Source organism: Macaca thibetana, chromosome 13, assembly GCF_024542745.1.
Source record: "Macaca thibetana thibetana isolate TM-01 chromosome 13, ASM2454274v1, whole genome shotgun sequence".
NCBI classification, from domain to species: domain Eukaryota; kingdom Metazoa; phylum Chordata; class Mammalia; order Primates; family Cercopithecidae; genus Macaca; species Macaca thibetana.
In genome coordinates, this window is record NC_065590.1 from 34,154,326 (window position 1) to 34,174,542 (window position 20,217).

General features: G+C 41.5%; 2 protein-coding genes across 6 annotated transcripts in view; one reads left to right on the top strand and one right to left on the bottom strand.

Annotated features, from left to right (window-relative positions):
* The window catches only part of SPR (sepiapterin reductase), a 63,254-nt gene extending 58,351 nt beyond the window's left edge, over positions 1 to 4,903 (bottom strand). The window contains exon 1 of the mRNA XM_050754514.1: positions 4,888 to 4,903. The gene's annotated coding sequence lies outside the window, so the exon portion shown is untranslated. The remainder of the gene's footprint in view (positions 1 to 4,887) is intronic.
* Positions 4,904 to 12,036: 7,133 nt separating this feature from the next.
* Positions 12,037 to 20,217, top strand: part of EXOC6B (exocyst complex component 6B) — a 690,744-nt gene continuing 682,563 nt past the window's right edge. For all 5 annotated transcript variants that reach the window (XM_050754407.1, XM_050754408.1, XM_050754410.1 and 2 more), the window contains exon 1: positions 12,037 to 12,330. In XM_050754407.1, coding sequence (XP_050610364.1) covers positions 12,218 to 12,330 — 113 coding nt within the window. In that variant the 5' untranslated portion in view covers positions 12,037 to 12,217. The remainder of the gene's footprint in view (positions 12,331 to 20,217) is intronic.

Below are 20,217 nucleotides of genomic sequence, written 5' to 3' on the forward strand. Positions count from 1 at the left end.
ATACAAACAGAGGGAAGATCCCCCTTCTCCAAAAACTTGTAACTTTAATAAATATGTGCAAGAGTTGGCACTAAAATCCGTAAAATATTTTTGTTTTGCAGCTAAACAAATTGATAAAGATGAAATAAATGGAAAGATATGTGCTCATTGATCAGAAAAGTTAATATTCTTAAGATGGCAATACTCCACAAACTGAACTGCAGATTCACAAAGTCCTTATCAAAACTTACTAGGTGGCTGTTTTTGTTGTTATTGTTGTAGAAATTGACAAGCTTATTCTAAAATTCTTTTGGAAATGTAGGGACCTAGAATAGCCAAACAATCTTGAAAAAGAAAAACAAAGTTGGAGGATTCGCCCTTCCTAATTTGAAACTTACTACAAAGTTACAGTAATCAAGAAAAGTGTTGTATTGACATAAAAGTAGAAATATGGATGCCTGAAATATAATTGAGAATCCAGAAATAAAACCTTACATTTGTGATCAATTGATTTTCAACAAGAGTGACAAGATAATTCAATAGGGAAAGAATAGTCTCTTTCAGTGAATGGTATGTGGACAACTGGACATCCACATACAAAACAATGAAGTTGGAGCCCTACCTCACAGCATTTATAAAAATTAGCTTGAAATGGATACAGACCTGAGTTAACACTATAAAACTCTTAGATAAAAACATCAGATAAACATTCATTGGCTTGGGTTAGGCAATGGCTTCTTAGATATGATACCAAATGCATAAACCACAGAAGAAGAAATAGATAAATTGAACTTCGCTGACATTTTATCCTTCAAAGAACACTATAATGAAAGTGAAAAGACAATCTACAGAATGGAAGAAGATATTTGTAAATCACATATTTGATAAGGAATTTATATCCAAAATATATGAAGAACTCTTACAACTCAACAATGATAGTAACATAAAATAAACCAATTGAAATATGGGGAAAGAATCTGAATAAATGTGTCTCCAAAGAAGACATACAAATGAAAAAGATGCTCAACACCATTAGCTATTAGGGAAATGCAGTCAAAACAGTAAGATGTCACTTCATACCCACTAGAATAGCTAAAATTGAAAGAACATACAAAACCAGGCCGGGAGCGGTCACTCATGCTTTAATCCCAGCACTTTGGGAGACCAGAGCAGGAGGATCACTTAAGCCCAGGAGTTTGACAGCAGCCTGAGCAACATGGCGAAATCCCATCTCTATAAAAAAGACAAAAATTAGCCAGGCGTGGTGGCTTGCAACTATAGTCCTACCTACTCGGGAGGCCAAGGCTGGAGGGTCCTTGAGCCAAGGACTTCCAGGTTACAGTATATTATGATCATGCCACTACATTCCAGCCTAGGTGACAGAGCAAAACCCTACCTCAAAAAAAAAAAAAAAAAAAAAAAAAAAAAAATTAAACGTAGAGTTACCATATGACCCAACGATTCTATTCTCTGTGTATCTACACAAGAGAATTGAAAACATCCAGCCTGGGCAACATGGCAAAACCCCATCTCTGCAAAAACTTTAAAAATTAGCTGGGCATGGTGGCATATACCTGTAGTCCCAGCCATTCAGGAGGGAGGCAGAGGTGGGTGAACCACCTGAGGTGGGAGGCTGAGGCTGCAGGGAGCTGTGATCATGCCACTGTCCTCCAGCCTGGGAGACAGAGTGAGATCCTGTCTATAAAAAAAGAGAATTGAAAACATATGCCCATATAAAAACTTGTACATGAATATTCATAGTGGCATTACTGATAATAGTTAAAACATAGAAACAACTCGAATGTCTATGAACTAATGAATGGATAAAGAAAATGTAGTGTAGCTATACAATGGAATATTATTTGGCCACAAAAAGCAATGAAGTAGTGATACATGTTACAATATAGATGAATCCTATGAACATTAGGGTAACTGGAAAAAGTCAGACACACAAGGTCGCATTTTATATTATTCTATTTATATGAAATGTCCAGAATAGGCAAATCTGTAGTGCTAGAACAGTTTAGTAACTGGCTAAGGCTGGGGAGGTTGGGTTGAAATGAGGACTTACTGTAAATGGGTATGGGATTTCTCTTTGGGGTGAAGAAAATGTTCTAAAATTGATTGTGTTGCTTTGAATATACCGAAAACACTGCATCATAGAATCTGTGAGAATAGGAAAATAGCTGTTGTTTTATACTGCTACTGCTAAGTTTGGCATGACTTGTAACGTAGCAATAGTACTGGAATAAGTGAGTTCTCATACAGTGATGTCTTTTTTTAAATGAAGAGGAGTGAGGCAAACTACTCTGTGTGCATGTGTGTGTAGTGGAGTTCTAGGGCTTGAGAAAATTAGTGGGGTGTTTCCAGCCAAACAGGTAAATATGAGTGTGAATTTACTAGGGGCAGGTACAAGGCATTGGGGAAGGGAGGCACGCAGACCTTTGCAGAGATTGGCACCTCGGGATAGGTAATGGCAGCACCAGTTTGCACATTTGTGCTCTCTTCTCCAGTTGCCTTTGACACTTCAGGCCTATAGGAGTAGAGAAGGATGATTGATTCACAGTTGGCATTTGGAAGGCAGTGCAGTGTGAGGACCAGGGCCAGGCATTGAGGATGATGATGGAAGAACAGAACCATCAACTTTGTCTCAGAAAGGCTGTAAGGGATGTAGTGTCATCAAAGGGAGGCCAAAGTTCATTTAAGGCAGGAGGTAGCAGGATTATTCTGGGAAAAGGTTAAAAGAGGCTGGCTTAAAGTACAAGTCAGTAGTGAGGAGGAATTAAGAACAGTGAGGGAGAGAGATAGTCTGAGGGGTTTACATTTGGAATAGTAGTCAGGGGGTCCTTAGGATTGGAAGCAAAGATGAAATTGTTCTGAGTCTGTCTTCTGAACCAAGCTCTGAATGAAACTTGAAGGGCAAACTTCCAGAGACTGATCTTTGTCCCAGTCATGTTGGCACAAGGCAACTAGTCCAACTAGTCCTGAGCTAGTCCACTAGCTCAGGTGCAGCTGCTCACCCCAGGTTTCTTGTCTTTGTGTGGACTGGGATGGAACGATCCAAATTTGCGGCTACTGAATAAATAAATAATATTCAAATAGGTGGTGGTTTGTCTGTCAGAGAGAAGATGGGAAGGAGTCAGAGCTGATTTTGTCATGAATTTAGAAATTCACTTAAAATGTTGAGTTTTTACCCAGGCATGGTGGCATGTACCTGTAGTCTCAGCTACTGGAAAGGTGGAAGCAGGAGGATCTCTTGAGCCCAGGAGGTCGAGGCTGCAGTGAAGCATAATTGCCCCACTGCACTGCAGCCTGGGTGACAGAGCCAGACCCTATCTCAAAAAATAAATAAAATGAAATAAAATAAAATAAAATATTGAGTTTGAAGTGGTGGCAGGATTTTAAGCAGCAATGCTTAGAAGGCAGCCAGCGTCTGGGTCTGAAGTTTAAAGGAAAACTTTCGAAGTCAAATGTAAAATTTGTTTTTACCCTCTGGGATTAAATGAGATCACTCAGGGAAAGAGTGAGAAGTGGCTAGAAAAGAAGGCTGAGAAGAGAACCGAGCTTGTATATGGACTAAAAAACATGGTGGAGAAGACTAAGAAACTCAAGTACAACGGGAGCAGAATCAGAAGAGCTAAGTGCTCCAGAAGCTAAGGTAAGATAAACTTTTTTGAAGGAAGTGTGTATCAGATAGCTATTGTCACAATAAAGCTATGTAACCAACCAACCCAAAAGGCAGTCGCATACAACATGAAGTAATTGTTTCTCACTTAAGAGGCTGTGGTCAGCCGGGGTGGCTCTAATTTAGGCTGCAGTTTGTAGGCTGGCTGAGTATCTCTGCTCAAAATGCCTTTCACTCTTCCTGGACGAGGGGGCTATACTAGGCATGGACTTCTCACAGTGTTTGAGACCAGAAAGGCAAGAGAGCAAGACCATCCGTGTAAGTGCATTTCAGGCCTCTCATTAACCCTTATCTGTCCCATTGACCAGAGCAAGTCACATGGCTGAACCCAAAGTCAAGAGTCAGGGGGTGATACTCCACCTGTAGTGGGAAGAACTGCAAAATCACCTGACAAGTGAAGAACTGGGAATAATAATGCAATGAACTACAGACAGGTAGTCAACCAGGCCTGCACTCTTAACATTTTGTGAAGACTTGAGTTAAGGTTATGAAAGGGGACCCACTCCCCTTTTCTTCGTATTTCTCACTTCCATATAACATCTGCGGTCAATAATGTCAAATAATGAGTAGAGATCAGGTAGGATGAAGGCTGGAAAAATGCTTTTGGATTTGGCAGTCAGAAAGTTTAGGATCACCTTGGAAAGTTGTTTGTCTGGAGTGGTTTGAGTTAAGACATTAAGAGCAAGGGAGAGGTAAAGAGAAGGAGTGTAAACTACATTGCCAAGGAGTGAACGGAATGGAGGAATTGGAATAGCTCAGGGAAGCAAGGCTGACGAGATTATCTTTAGTTGTAACGACTCAAACATGTGTTTACTGGTCAAGATAAAGCAAAGAGGGGAGACTGAAGCTCTAGGAGGGAAAAGAGATTATTACAGGACTGTTACAAAGAGATGGGAAGTTGACTTTGGAGAATGACAGGTTCTCCATTCCTTTTACACAGGACATGGGTGGAATTGGATGAAAAGACGGTGAAGGGGAGGGAAAATGAGGACTTAATGATGGATGGTAGGCCTGTTGATAAAGTGAGAGACAAAGGTATCTCCTAAGAATGAGAAGGATGGGGAGTAGAACTAGGGTTTTAAGTAGAGAGGAAAACCTTATAAATAGATTCTGTGAGCCAGGTGTGGTGGCTGGCGCCTGTAATCCCAGCTACTGGAGATGCTGAGGCTAGAGGATTGCTTGAGGTCAGGAGTTCGAGACCAACCTGAGCAACATAGTGAGACCACTCCCCCTCCCCCCCACCGTGATCTCTACTTAAAATAAATTTTTGTTTAAAGGAAAAAAATAACTTGATGCTGTGAGCAGGATTAGAAGTCAAAGGATGGGTGAGGAACCCTGAGGGCCCAAATGATGTTGAGTAACATAAATGTGTCTGTGCTAGTTGCCATGGTTACAGTCTTATTTCCTGATTACAATAGAAGGGTGTCCTGTGTGTGACAGGCTGGGAAAGGTGTGGCAGGTGGTAAAGAAATTTACAAAGACAGTCATAGGTAAAGAAAGGCAGATTTATTCGAGAAAGTATGAAGATACATTGCAAGGGTGCAATGGGCAGCATAGCAGAGAAGGAGTTGTCTGCAAAGAGGCAGGGGTTGAAGGGAAGTTTTCTAGAGTCATGCTGGAGGGGGGTATGTGCAGAATGAGGTATCGGGAACAGGATGTTGTGCCAGCAGATTGTCTGTGATTAGTCATCTCTCAGAACAATTGTTCTACCTCATCTGGGACCCCTTCCTCATTGTTGCTTACTTATCTTATCAGGACTCCACAAAAGAGGAGAGATTGACAATGTGGGTATGGTGGAAGATCGGTATGTTAAAGGAAGCTAGAAAATTAGGGAAGGTTTAGTCAAATTGGTGGTTCGTGGGGATACACGAGGGGTAGCAGCTAACTTATTCCAACAAGCTCTGTGCTAGGCCCCTTGCATTAATTATTTATAATTCTTACAATTGCCATAGGTGTAGGTTATAAGATCCATTCTTTTTGATACAATGTCTTCCTTTGTCACCCAGGCTGGAGTGCAGTGGTGTGATCGTAACTCACGGCAACCTCAAACTCCTGGGCTCAAGTGATCCTCCTGCCTCAGCCTCCAGAGGATCTGGGACTACAGGCATGCACCAACACTCCTTGGCTAATCTTTAAAAATTTTCGTAGACATTGGTTCTTTCCATGTTGTCCAGGCACATTGGGTCTTTTTATGTTGTCCAGGCTGGTCTCAAACTCCTGGCCTCAAGCAATCCTCCCACCTCAGCCTCCCAAAGCTCTGGGATCACAGGTGTGAGACACCTCACCCGGCCTTATAAACTCCATTTTATGTTTGAGAAAATTGTAGCTTGAGGAAGCCATATAACTTACCCAAACTCACCTGCTGATTAATGGAAAAGCCAGGAAGCAAACTCAGGTTTCTCTGAATTGAAATTTTGGATGGAAGAAATTCCATCCAAATTTTTCTTAGATAAAAGGGAAAAGATGCTAATAGATAATATAGAAATCAGGGATGATCAGGATTAAAGTGCAGGTCTCATAGAAATTAGGCAGAGGAAGAGGTGACTGGAAAAGAGGCAGAGAGAGGAATTTAATAGTCTTGGGGGAAGAGCAGTGTTTGTGGAATACAGGCAGGTCCTTGAATAACCAAATAACGTCATTTTGTCATAATACTGGAAAATTGAAAGATAGCTCAGAGCTGTCTGAGTTTGTGAGTTAGGCAAAATTTATCAGGCTGAGAGAGACCTGGGTATGGGGCTTTAGTCCTACCCCCACACCCATGCTTGAGGCAATTGTTAAAACACATTTTGTTCCTGACTAGCTGCCTCATCCATTATCTTCATATTCCTGGAGTTTGTGATACAAAGAACAATTTAAAGCCAATCAATAGCTTATATTATTTTAATGTAAATTCTTGGTAAACTTAGAAACTGCCTCTTGTTTTTTCCTTTGAAAACTCACTTGTAGCTGGGGGAGGTAGCTCACACCTGTAATCCCAGCACTTTGGGAGGCTGAGGCGGGAGGATTACCTGAGGTCAGGAGTTCAAGACCAACCTGGCTAACATGGTGAAATCCATGTCTCTACTAAAAATACAAAAATTAGCCTGGCGTGGTGGTGGTAGCCTGTAATCCCAGCTACTTGAGAGGCCAAGGCAGGAGAATCAGTTGAACCTAGGAGGAGGAGGTTGTAGTGAGCCAAGATCACACCACTGCACTCCAGCCTGGGCAACAGAGAGAGACTCCATCTCAAAAACAAAACAAAACAAAACAAAAAACCCCCACCCATTTGTAACTGGCCAGGTGTGGTGGCTCACGCCTGTAATCCCAACACTTTGGGAGACTGAGGAGGACAGATCATCTGAGGTCAGGAGTTCGAGACCAGCCTGGCCAACATGGCGAAACCCCATCTCTACTAAAAATATAAAAATTAGCTGTGCATGGTGGCAGGTGTCTGTAATCCCAGCTACTTGGGAGGCTGAGGCAGGAGAATCACTTGAACCTGGGAGATGCAGGTTGCAGGGAGCCAAGATCATGCCACTGCACTGTATCCTGGGCGACAGAGTGAGACTCCTTCTCACCCTCCTCCCCCGCCAAGAAAAACAAAAAAACAAAAACCCAAAGAAACCATTTGTAACTGCCACTAATTTTGGAGTGTGTATTATTCAGGGCAATTTGAATCTATGCTCCCAGGTGGCCCTCTTCAACCCTTGTGCTTGAATAAACTCTTTTTAAACTAGATTCTGAACTTTTGGATTTTTTAGGTTGACATTTGATGAGAAAAAAATAGATTCCCAGCCAGGGCCACTGTCTGTGCGAAATTTGCACATTCTCCCTATGTCTGCCTGCATTTTCTCCTGGTACTTTGGTTTTCCTCCCGGTACTTCAGTTTTCCTCCCACATCCCAAAGATGTTCACGTTACGTTCTTGGCATCTCTAAATTGTTTCTGAGTGAGTGTCGGTATGTGTGTGAGTACACCCTGCCATGCAATGGCATTCTGTCCAGGGTTGGTGCCTATCTTGGGTCCTGAGCTGTTAGGCTCTGGCCCCCTGCAACCCTGAATTGGAATAAGCAAGTTGGAAAATGAATGAATACAACTTATTGTACAAGAAGACGTCCTAAAGTATCTGATAATCATTTGCACAACAATAAATGATGCTGTACTAAAGCACTCAGTAATTTTTTTGAGCCTTGGGTAGGAGGTACTCCCTATAATTTTTGCCTTGTAAACATTTATTCCGTGATTTAACCCACCACCACTACAATTGCTGTCACTCACTGGTTCACCAAAAAATGGGTAAATCATTATCTTATTTGTTTCTATTAATCTTTTTAAAATGTATGTCTAGCTCTTATTTCAATATTTAATAATAGAAGTGTTTTGGTGTTTATTTAGAAGTTTGGTAATGTTTTCGAGATCAAAAATAGGCCGTAGAAACTTAACTCTTGTCTATATCAGTGAACTGTGGTAAATTGATTTCATTATACACAGTTTCGCTTAAAATTTCAGTTTCCAAGAACCTATTGGTGATTTTAAGTTAGGACTTACTATATTAAGGTAGGAGGTGAAGCCATGAATGGATTGTCTATGTAGCACCAGGAACCTGGCTGGGATACTTGGGATCGATCAGTGAAGTCAGAGTGGTCAGCAGGCACAGTCCCGGTGTTGAAATTCCTTGGGGTCGTGATAAGGAATGGAGTGGAGAGAAAAATTGTGGAAGAAGGAAATTTCCCTGACCCTTTTGTGGGTGGAAAGTGAAGTGCACAGGCACTGGCAGGGGTGAACTCCACTCACTTGCTGCTCCACCCATTGTGGGAGGGGGAGTGCAGGTGAATGTGTGCAGGAGCTGGGACGAGCACCTTTGGGCGCCAGCAAGACCCAACTCCGTATTGGTCCTGTGGCAGTGTCTAGGGGAGGGTGCTCGTGACCCCTGAAGCCCCAGAGGAAGTGTTACAGTGCTCTTTTAGCTTTGCCATCCATGGACAGCTTAAGTGTTAGCAGCTCAGTGGAGGGTCAGTGTGATAGACTTTTGCATCTGCACCTGGCATCCAGGATGAATGAGGTCACACAGAGTTGAAGATGGTAAATGTGAGAGATTTTATTGCTGAGGAAGGTGGCTCTCACTGGGAAGGGGAGCTGCAAATGGGACAGAGTGGGAACGTAATTTTCCCTCAGAGCTACTCCATAAAGCTGTCCCTTTGAAGTCAAGCCCCGTATCTCCAATGTTCAACCATAGTCTCTGATGTTCAGCTGCTTCTCCTCTCTGCCAGTTGAGCCTGGGGTTTTTATGGGCACAGGATGGGGAGTGGGGTGGGCCGTGGGTGGTTTTGGAAAAGGCAATATTCAAGCAGGAAAACAGGGATATATGTTCTCACTTTGGGCTGTGGTTCCGGCTTGAGGGTGGGGCTCTTGCTGGGGACCTGCCCTCTTCTGCCCAGAATTTCCCTGCCTCCTGTCCCTAAAACTGTGAGCCAAGAGGTAACATTTCTGAGGAATATGGATGTTAGTAGATAATTGTGGCACAACCAGATGCCCTAGACTTCAAAGGAGAGTTGGGGAATCAGGGTATTGAAACAACAGCCTAGATGTGGCAGTGGAGAGCAGTGAGAATGCTGATGCTGCCTACCTACTCATGCAGAAGAGAAAACCAGTTCATTCTAGGTAAGCGGAGTGATGTGATTTTGTGAAGAGGTCTCCAAGGTGATTTGGAAGCGGTCTCAGAAATGATACAATCCATTATATCAATGTAGAAGCAGAGGTAGAGTGGCAGAATGATCACACAATAAACTTGTGGCTGTGAAGGGCCTGGGTGGGGCAGCATGGGCTACGGGTTAGGAAATAGGCCTTTGAGTCAGATGGACCTGGTTCGAATACCAGCTTCATTACTGGATGTGAGATGTGGGGTGTTGCCTAATATTTCAGCTTTCTTATCTGTAAAAGGGGACACTTGATGTTTACTGCAAAGGATTGTTGTAAGGATTTAACAAGGTTGATATATGTGAAGTACTTATTTTGTATATTGTGCTTGGCGCACAGAAAGTGCTCAATGCATTTTTTTGTTTGCTTGTTTTTGAGATGGAGTCTCACTCTGTCACCTAGGTGGGAGTGCAGTGGCATGATCTTGGCTCACTGCAACCTACGTCTCCCAGGTTCAATTGATTCTCCTGCCTCGGCCTCCTGAGTAGCTGGGATTACAGGCACCTGCCACCATGCTGGGCTAATTTTTACATTTTTAGTAGAGACAGTGTTTTACCATGTTGGCCAGACTGGTCTCAAACTCTTGACCTCAGGTGATCCACCTACCTCGGCCTCCCAAAGTGCTGGGATTACAGGCATGAGCTACTGCGCCCAGCCTGCTCAATACATTTTAACCAGTAATGCTGGAACTGAATCAACGGGACTCACATTCTTTCTATTTGGAGGACATAAACATTAGACAGGTCATCTTGTCTTCTTCACTGGAGGTTTCCAATAGTGCTTACTCCAGACCTGTTCCCTTTTGCTAAGATGTGTGGCCTCCGGCCTCTGTGGAGGCTCACAAAAACTGCTGACAGTAGCAGAAGCTAGTTTAACCACTACTGAATATATCTCGTCTATGCAGCAGCCTGGATCCTGTTATCGGTGAAAAACTTGCTGAGTGAGATGCTAAAATGGGTGTCTGAAGGGACCCTCGGTCATGTATTTCAAGAGATCTTTAGAAATATCAAAGGCTCCACACTCTCCCTACCCCTCCTACGTCTGTTTGGAATTGTTTAAACATGAGTAATGAAACAAAACGAGGACAGGCAGAGATTATCTAGAGACAGACAGATTTATCAACTTGCTCTTTTCCTGGCAAATTAGCACTTGTAACCCATTCCCCTTACTAGTGGTTTATTTATTTTTAAAATTTGTTCTTAGGTAATGACTGCCATTTTTACTAAAAAAGTAATGCATGCACAAGGAAAATAATTCCAAGAGTGCAAATGATAGATAATTAAAAATTACCTTCTTCCCACTTCAGACTCCTTCTTTCCAATTTTTTTCCTGGATGCCATTACTGTTAACAGTTTTTGGGCACCGTTTCAGAAATATTCTACCTATGTAATATTATATATATATGTGTGTGTGTATATATATATCAAAGCATATATATGAGTATTTATTCTTTTAAAAAACAAATGAGGACAGAGTCTATATACTGTTTCATGCCTTGCTTTTTTCTGCTTAACAACTACAACTTGGAGACAGTTTCATGTACGACCATAGAGTCTTTTGTCTTTCTTTTTAATGATTGCATGCTAGTCTGTAGTATGGTTGTAGCACAAGTTATTTAGCCTAAACTTCCAGTTTTTTTGTCTCATGACTTTTTTGGTCAGTGGAAACCCTCTTCTACTAGTCACTCTGGTACTAAACCTTGGAGTAATATCTAACCTTTTTGGTATCTAGTAAATCCTGTCAATTCTCCCTTTTTGATGTTTTTCCTATTTGCTCATTCTTTTTCATTCTCATTGCTGCTTCCCTGGTTTAGGCCTTATCATCTCCTATGGCGTTTCCTTATCTCCAAATTCTCTATCTCTGCACATCTTGCACACTTGCCCTTCACCAAATTTCCTAACGCCCACATTTTGATGTGTCACTCCTCTTAAAAACCTTCTGTGTCTTCCCATTCGTTGTGTTATGTAACAACTCAAGCAATGATCAATAAATCTGATTTTTAAATTGTAACTGAGGAGTTCATGAAATGCAGATGCCTGGATCAGAATCTCCAGATGTATGACCGTTAGTCTGTATTAAAAAAAAAAAAATGTTTCCAGGTGCTTCTGTTGCAGTTGGTTGTTGGATCAGTGGAACCATTAGAACAAAGTCCACATTTCTCAGCCCAGTATTTAAGGCTCCTCGCAATTTCTCTCCAACATGCCTTTCCAGACCCATCCCTTACTACTACTTCTTTACACGTCAGTGCAAATGAAATTCTTTTCGGCCGTCTGGATTCTCCTCACAACTTCCGGTTATGCCTTTTAACCTCCGAAACTCAGTCTCTTTATGAAACTTTGGCAACCAGAAGAGATCTCTGAACTCCATTCTCTGTACTGGCTCACAGTTCACGGTTTTGAATTCTCCAGCTCCCCGTGTCTCCCCCACTAGATTGTAAGGCTTCTGTCAGACATTAAGTTACTTTATTATTCGCACCTACAGAGTCTTTGCACTTTGTGACAAAGGTGGTAAACAAGAATTTGTAGGCTTAGTGCCACTGCCTGACTTGATCATCACTGTTTACGCAGTGTTGTTAACTGTTTTTAGCTTACAGTGGGCTTTCAACAAGTATTTGCGGATCCAATGTATGAATGCAATGTATGAATGCACGGAATCCAACCTAGCATTTCCCAGAGAACTACAAATCCCAGCGGACATTACGCAGAACGCCGACGGACGCGGTGACGCAAGGGGGCGTGCCGAGCCTGAGGGAGGGGTCGGCCTGCGGGTAGCCAGAGGCTGGGGCGGCTGTGGAGCCTGGGGTGGAAGAGGGAGTGTGGGGCAGCGAAAAGGTGAGCCGAGCTGACGGAGGGGACGCGCTGCGCGGCGCCCCCAGTCTATGGAGCGGGGTAAGATGGCGGAGGCGGAGAGCCTGGAGACAGCGGCAGAGCACGAGCGGATCCTGCGAGAGATCGAGAGCACTGACACGGCCTGCATCGGGCCCACGCTCAGGTACCCCGGGTGCCGGGGCCACCGAGGGGCGGGAACGGGCGGGACGGGGCAGGCTCCTCTGGGTCCGGGCTCCGGCCGGCTGTCTCCATGGCCGGCGCTGGCCTCTCCCTTGGGAGAGACCCTGCGTTCCGGGCGAGGCGGTCTCCCTTCGCAGCCCCGACGCGGGGTCCCTTCGCGGCGCCCCATAGCCCAGTGACTCAGGAGGCTCCCGCTGTCTCCCTCGGGGCTGGAGCAGCCTTCGTTCTCCCTCCGAGGCTAGTCCGGCGCTGGGGAACGAGCGGGCGCCCGACAGATGGTGGTGGCTCCCGTCAGATCTTCTCCCTGGGGACATCACCCTTCTCCCTCCGACTCCAACTCCGTCCTGCCCTAGACAGGAGTCCTGCTCTTCAGATAACACAGAATTTCACTCCATGATCTGGTGCTCGAAATCAAAGTCTTGCCTCAGAATCACAGCCACTTCTCAGAAACGAGTCCTTGGAAATCCTAGGCCTGGATGGAAGTTCCCCCAACCCGCGCCCCTCTCCTGGGAGCCGCTGCTCCTTTATCCCTGCTTCCTTATTACGAGGACGACCCTCGCCCACGGTGCAGCTTCCTCATCGCTGGGGAAAATTGACCCTGCTGCCGCCTCCAAGTTACCATTTCTTTTTTTTTTTGCACGCACATCTCCATTTTATTTGGAGATGTCAAAAGAAATCTCGACTTACCTCAACTTATTTAACAAATTTAGGTAGCACTTGTTACATAAAGTGCAAGACGCTGTAAACAGTGATTTTACAAATGCAACTTATTTAAGCCACAAAACAACCGTATTAGGTAGGTTCTATTACTCTCCTTTTACAGATGGGGCGCAGAGAGGTTAAGTGACTTGGCCAAGGTCACAGAGAAAATAAAGTAGGGGACTCAGATTGCTATTCGGGTAGCCTGGATCCAGACACTTAACCACTGTTCTGCCTCAGCTGGAGATTACCGGCTACCCGTACTTCCTGTTGATAATTACTCACTAAGCCTAGTTTTGAACTACTTTCCCCCTTCCCCTCATGTTACTGGTGTCCTAGAACGAACTCAGCCTTATCCCTTACTGTTATGCATTCTGATCTTCATGCAGCCAATACATAGATAACTATCTTACCCTCCTTGCACAGTCTTGGGTCACTGCCCCTCCCATCAGAAAAGTTATTACTCATTGCTTGCGTTCTCCTGGCGTGAGTTGACTCAGGAAAGACTAATTGAAGGAGGGTAGGTTGGAAACTACTCCTCCTCTCCACCTGCACAGCTTCCTTCTCCAGGACACATTGTTAGCACATTTCTGCCAGTACCACCCCTGGTCATAACTATGGTAGTTTGCCTTTTGTCTCTTTATTTATTAAAAGTAATAGCAAAAACCGCAATTACTTTTGTACCAACCTAATATTCATTTATTGAGACAGGGTCTCCTTTTGTCTCCTAGGCTGCAGCGCAGTGAGGTGATTGTAGCTCACTGCAGCCTTGACTTCCAGAGTTCAGATCCTCCCACCTAAGCCTCCTGAGTAGCTGGTCCTACAGCTGTGCACCACCACCACACCTGGCTACGTTTTAAACTTTTTGTGGAGATGGGATTTTGCCATGTTGCCTCGGCTGGTCTCAAACTCTTGGGGTCAAATGATCCTCCCACCCCAGCCTCCCAAAGTGTTGGGATTACAGGCATGAGCCACCGTGCCTGGCCCCTTTGTCCCTTAAAGTGACTTTTAGCTCCCTTTTTTTGACCAGTTCTTCCACACAGTTGCCTGTCTCTCCACCAACCCCCATTGCCTTATGATCAGGACCATTGTGCTTCTCTCAATTCCCATTTTCTTTAGCTCTTAAGGGTCAATGATCCTATATTTTCCTACATTTTCCTGTATACTTAAAATCATCTCTAGATTACTTAAAATACCTAATATAATGGTAAATACCATGTAAATATATGTTATACTGTATTGTTTAGGTAATAATGACAAGACAAATGTCTGTAGCATGTTTAGTACAGATGCAACCATCCTTTTTTTTTTTGAGACAGGGTCTCACTCTGTTGCTCAGGCTGGAGTGCAGTGGCACAATCACTGCAGTCACTGCTCACTGCAGCCTTGACCGCCTGGTGATTCTCCCCTCAGCCTCCTGAGTAGCTGGGACTACAGGCGTGTGCCACCATACCTGGCTAATTTTTAATATTTTATATAGAGATGGGGTTTCACCGTGTTGCCCAGATTGGTCTTAAATTCCTGGGTTCAAGCAATCCACCTGCTTTAGCCTCCCAAAGTGTTGGGATTACAGGTGTGAGCCACTGCACCCGGCCACTGTCCCTTTATTTTTTCTCTTAAAACTTTGATTGAAGAGGTTGGTTGAACCTGCAGATACCGAGGGTCAACTGTATATACATTACGATTTAAATATAAGTTACCCAGTCTCCCTAAAACTTGTTTCATTGATATTATTGAGTTTTTTCCACTGAAAAGTGGGGTTTTGTGTAGGTAGATGGATTTTTTGCCCTAAGGGGACACTGTAAAAAAAAAAGTTTGAGACTCAATACCAGTTTTACTTGCTTTTCTTGACTTCCTATATGATTATTATGGGCTTATCATTTTTGGTCTTAACTTTTTTTTTTTTTTAGCAGATTACACTAAATCTTACTATCAGACCCAGGGTTTATTCACTTGAATATCCTATAATACAAGGAGTACCCATGGGCTTTGTCTTTAGTCTAGCTGTCCCTACCCATATTCATAGGGGATGATCTCACCTTTTTTCCTTATCCCGTTCAGAGGCAGCAGCATGCACAGACTTGATGTTTCAGATCCCATGCCTTACTTGGGATGTGCCTCTATTGTCATTATCTCCTGTTTTTCATCACTATCATTAAACAGGTTTGATTAAGGCAGTAGCTTTCTTGCCTTAACTACTCTCAATTGTAAATCTCGAACTTTTCCTCTTCATAGTATGTCTTTCCTCTTTCTTCATCTTTTGAGGTAAAGGCACCAGATTCTTAACTGTTCCTGAGATAGGCTTTTCTAGCTGAAGAGAAACTAACGAACAGAGAAAGTAAATTGAGAGCAGATATTAGATTAGTATATCCATTCCTAAAATACCTGCTCTTCAAAAAAATCCACTTGGCTATATTGCCTAACCAGACGCTTTCCTTTCCCAGCTATTATTTGTGTATCATTACTTGCTTGCTTTCTTTGCTGTGATACTGGATTGTTTTTCCAGTCTTATCTCTTTTTGTTTGAGGAGTCACAGTGACTTGACTTTTTCATTATATTACTATTATTATTTTAGTTTTGAGCTGTACATGTAATATTGGTAGATTCCCATGTATCATAAGGATATACCACCTCTTCTTTTTCGTTGTAATTCTGAAAGGCCCAAGCATACCCGCATATAAAGAGGTTGTTGCTTAGCAAACTCTTTTGGGAAACTAGCTATCTCTCTCTTTGTCTTTACCTTAAAAATTATTTTGTTATCTGTGAGTCCTAATTTTGGAAAGAGGCCTATAAGATGTTAAAGCCTGTCTGTCCTGTTTTTAAAATAATGTTGATTCCTGTTTTGTGTTATAAATACTAAAATTTTGATGACAAATCATTTATGAACAATAGCTCCCTGTTTTCATTTTTCAAATCCCATCCCTATATCTCACTTTTCCTTTATATCACTTACTCAGTAGAAGTCATTTCTTCATTTTGTACTCTGGGTAATAGCAATTAACATTCAGTCTAATTGTTGTTTAAGATTTTTTTGTTTTCAAATTTAAAATTTAATAGTGAAATACACTGCCATTAAGAAAACAACTATATTGAGATATAATTCATGTATCATACAATTTACCCATTTAAAGCATATAATTAAATGGTTTTGGGTATGTATATTTGCAGAGTTGTGCAGCAATCACCACAACCTAATTTTAGAAAATTTTTGTTACCTCAAAAAGAAACCCTGTACCCATTAGTGGTCTCCTCATTCTGTTCCCTCTCTCTCCCTAGGCAATCACTACTTTTCTTTATGGGTTTGGCTGTTCTGGACATCTGGACATTTTGTATAAATGGAATCAAACAATATGTGTTTCTTGGTAACTTAATGTCTTCAGGGTTCCTCTATGTGGTAGCATGTATCAGTACTTAATTTTTTTTTATCAATGAATCATATTCCATTGTGTGGATGTACTACATTTTATTTTTCATCAGTTGATGGACATTTGGGTTGTTTCCATTTTGGGGCTGTGGAACAGTGCTGCCATGGCTATTTGTATACTAGTTTTTGTATAGGTATATGTTTTCATTTTTGTTGAGTATGTACCTAGGAGTGGAATTTCTAGGCTGTAAGGTAACTCTATGTTTAACATTATGAGAAACTGCTAGACTGTTTTTCCAAAGTGTGTGCACCATTTTACATTCCTATAGCAATGTATCAGGGTTCCAGTTTTTTCACATCCTTGTCAACACTTGTTATCTTTTTTGCTTTGCCATACTGGTGGGCGTGAAGTTGCATTTCATTGTAGTTTTGATTTGCATTCCCGTAATAGCTGTTTTTTTCATGTGCTTATTGGTCATTGTTTATCGTTTTTGGATTCTTTGCCCATTTTTAAATTGGGTTATTTGCTTTTTTTTTTTTTTTTTTTTTTTAGGTTGAGTTGTAGGAGTTATTTATTCTTTCTGAATATGTCCTGTTATCAGATATATGATTTGTGATATTATATCCTATTCTGTGATTTGTCTTTTCCATTTTTTGATATCTTTCATGTTCTTAGCTTTTGCTGCACAAAAGTTTTTAATTTGAATTAAGTCCAATTATCATTTTTTTTTCTTATTTTGTTTCAGCTTTTGATGTTGTATTTAGGAAACTTTTGTGTAACGCGTGATCATGAAGACTTGCTCCTATATTTTTTCTTTTTTGAGACGGAGTTTCGCTCTTGTTGCCCAGGCTGGAGTGGAATGGCGCGATCTGGGCTCACCGCAACCTGCGCCTCCCAGGTTCAAGCAATTCTCCTGCCTCAACCTCCCGAGTAGCTGGGATTACAGACATGCACCACCACACCCAGCTAATTTTGTATTTTTAGTAGAGACGGGGTTTCTTCATGTTGAGGCTGGTCTCGAACTCCTGACCTCAGGTGGTCTGCCACCTCGGCGTCCCAAAGTGCTGGGATTACAGGCGTGAGCCACTGCGCCCAGCTGATTTGCTCCTATATTTTTTCTAAGTGTTATATAATTTTATCTTTTACATTTAGATCTGTGATTCATTTTGAGTTAATTTTTGTTTACGATGTAAGGGAGAGTGTCCAGTTTCATTCTTTGGCATGTGGATATCCAGTTGTTCCAACACTATTTGTTGACTGCTATCATTTTTAAAAAAAAAACCCAGATTGCTGGTTGATTTATTTTGATCTCCTTATCATGATTTATGTTCCTTATTTCTGGCAGAAATGTAACATTGAAAACCCTGTTATTGAGTTTATGTGATTTTGCTAGCTAGCCTAACTTCCTTCATTTAGTATTCTCACTCAGGGAAGTTTGCTCTAGTTTTCAGCTAAAGTTTTTCTCTTTTTAGCTCAATTTCTGTATCATAATGATTGATTGCTATATTTGTTCTTGGTAAAGAACTTTACTTTATGGACTGATTCTTGTCTTATGGAATTATTTTGTGTCATACTACCCGGTCTTATGTAACATAAAGTATGTTAATGATACAGTCTTACCTTTTTCACTGTTAAAACAGTATGTCAATATATGGAATTTAGAAACTAGATTAAAAATTACTTACAATCCTATAACACAACTGCTGTTGTTTTGGTGCTTTTCCTTCTAGAACTTTGCCTTATATATTTTATTGTTACAAAGCTGTACTTATGGGTGTAGAAATAATTTTCTGTCTTGCTTTTTTAAGTTGTTTGTTTATAAAGCTAGCTCTTACAAGAAACAAATTGAGGGGGATATTTTCAAAAGGCTGTTTTATTTAAGGTCATTTGATAATTAAATATGGGGATCTGACATCCCCACTTACTACTTCTGTGCCTTTGGCCACATGACTCTTATTTTTCCATCCAGCACCCCCTCCCATTAATTCATTTGTACAGAGATCAGTTAATCATAATCCTTGGTTCATGACATTTGCTCATTATAGGTCCATGGCTCTCTTTAATAAATTAAATAAATTTATTTTTATAAACAACTTACCACCTAACTGGGCAAATTTTTCTCATCTAAAAAATGATGAGAAAAATGAAGATAAACCATCCTTCATGGTACGATACAAGGTACCAAGCTAGGACTACTGCCTAGCAGGTATCATGAAGGATGTTTTCTCTCTCTCTCTCTCTCTCTCTCTCTTTTTTCTTTTCATACTCTTCCTCCAATGTAGATGGGGTGCTGTGGTACCTGCTAGGCATTGGTCACTCAAGTGTGAGTCATTTTCCACCTTTACCCTTGGGTTTGCTATGTGGACTTAAGTATTTCTATATTTTGAGTTTTGTTAGTTTAGTGGTTAGCCTATTTTTTTTTGTTTCCTTTTCCTGCTCCCACGTATCTAAGGGATATAATACTTATCAATAATCAATCCTGGGAGGGGTTATTTTGGGATGGAGCAGAGAATGGAGGAGGAGATAGGAAATAAATATATAAAAGCCCTTCAGGTGATTGTGATATACTCCATCCTTGACAATCACTGAGGGGAAGAACATTCCCATTGCTCATGCTTATTTTTTAATAGTAGCGCCCTTTTAAAAATAACATTTTTATATTTAGTTATAAATAAATATAAAATTTTATATTTTAGTTAGTAATAGAATGACTTAAGAAGAAACAGACAACAACAAATAACTCTATTACCTTTTCACCACTTTTATATTTTTAATTTCCTTTTAACTTTTTCATATATATTTTATTATATTAAGTATTAGATGATTATTATGTGTGTTGCTGTTTCAATTAACATGTTATATACAGATTTATACATTATAATGATGTCACTTTAATGGCTTTATTAATGAATTGATTCATTAATATATTCATTCAATATTGAGCAATGTCTATGTGCCAGATACTCTTCCAGACTCTGGGGTTCAGCAGGCAGCAATATAGACAAGTCCCTATCCTTATAAAGCTTATAGAGTCTGGAGTGGGTACTTACAGAACAAATGAATAAATATATAATGTAATGCTATTCAGCAATTAATGTTACATAATGACTGGGTTATTGCTTTCAATTGGGGTTTAGGAAAGGTAGCTTTGGCAAAGGTTTGAATAGAGTGAAGCAACGAGCCATATGGCTCTCTGTGAGGGAAATACCTTCCATACAAAGGGGACAGTAAATGCCAAGGTCCTCAGGAAAAGGATAATGGTGGGAAGTGGTGGTAGGAAAGTAGTCAGGGTCCAGATCATGTAGACTAAGGAAGAGACTTTGATTTTATTCTAAGCGTTATGGGAAGGTACAGGAGAGTTTTTATTCTGAGCATTATGGGAAAGTACAGGAGAGTTTTGAGCAGGAAAGTGACATGTGGTCACTTAGATTAAACAAGGAATGTGGCCAGATACAGTGGCTCATGCCTGCAATCTCTGTACTTTGGGAGGCCAAGGAGGGCAGATCACTTGAGGCCAGGAGTTCAAGATTAGCCTGGCCAACATGGTGAAACCCTGTCTCTACTAAAAATACAAAAATGGCCGGGTGCGGTGGTTCACTTCTGTAATTCCAGCACTTTGGGAGGCCGAAGCGGGCGGATCACGAGATCAGGAGATGGAGACTATCCTGGCTAACATGGTGAAACCCCGTCTCTACTAAAAAAAAAAAAAAAAAAAAAAAAAAAAAAAAAAAAAAAAATTAACCAGGCCTGGTGGCGGGCGCCTGTAGTCCCAGCTACTCTGGAGGCTGAGGCAGGAGAATGATGTG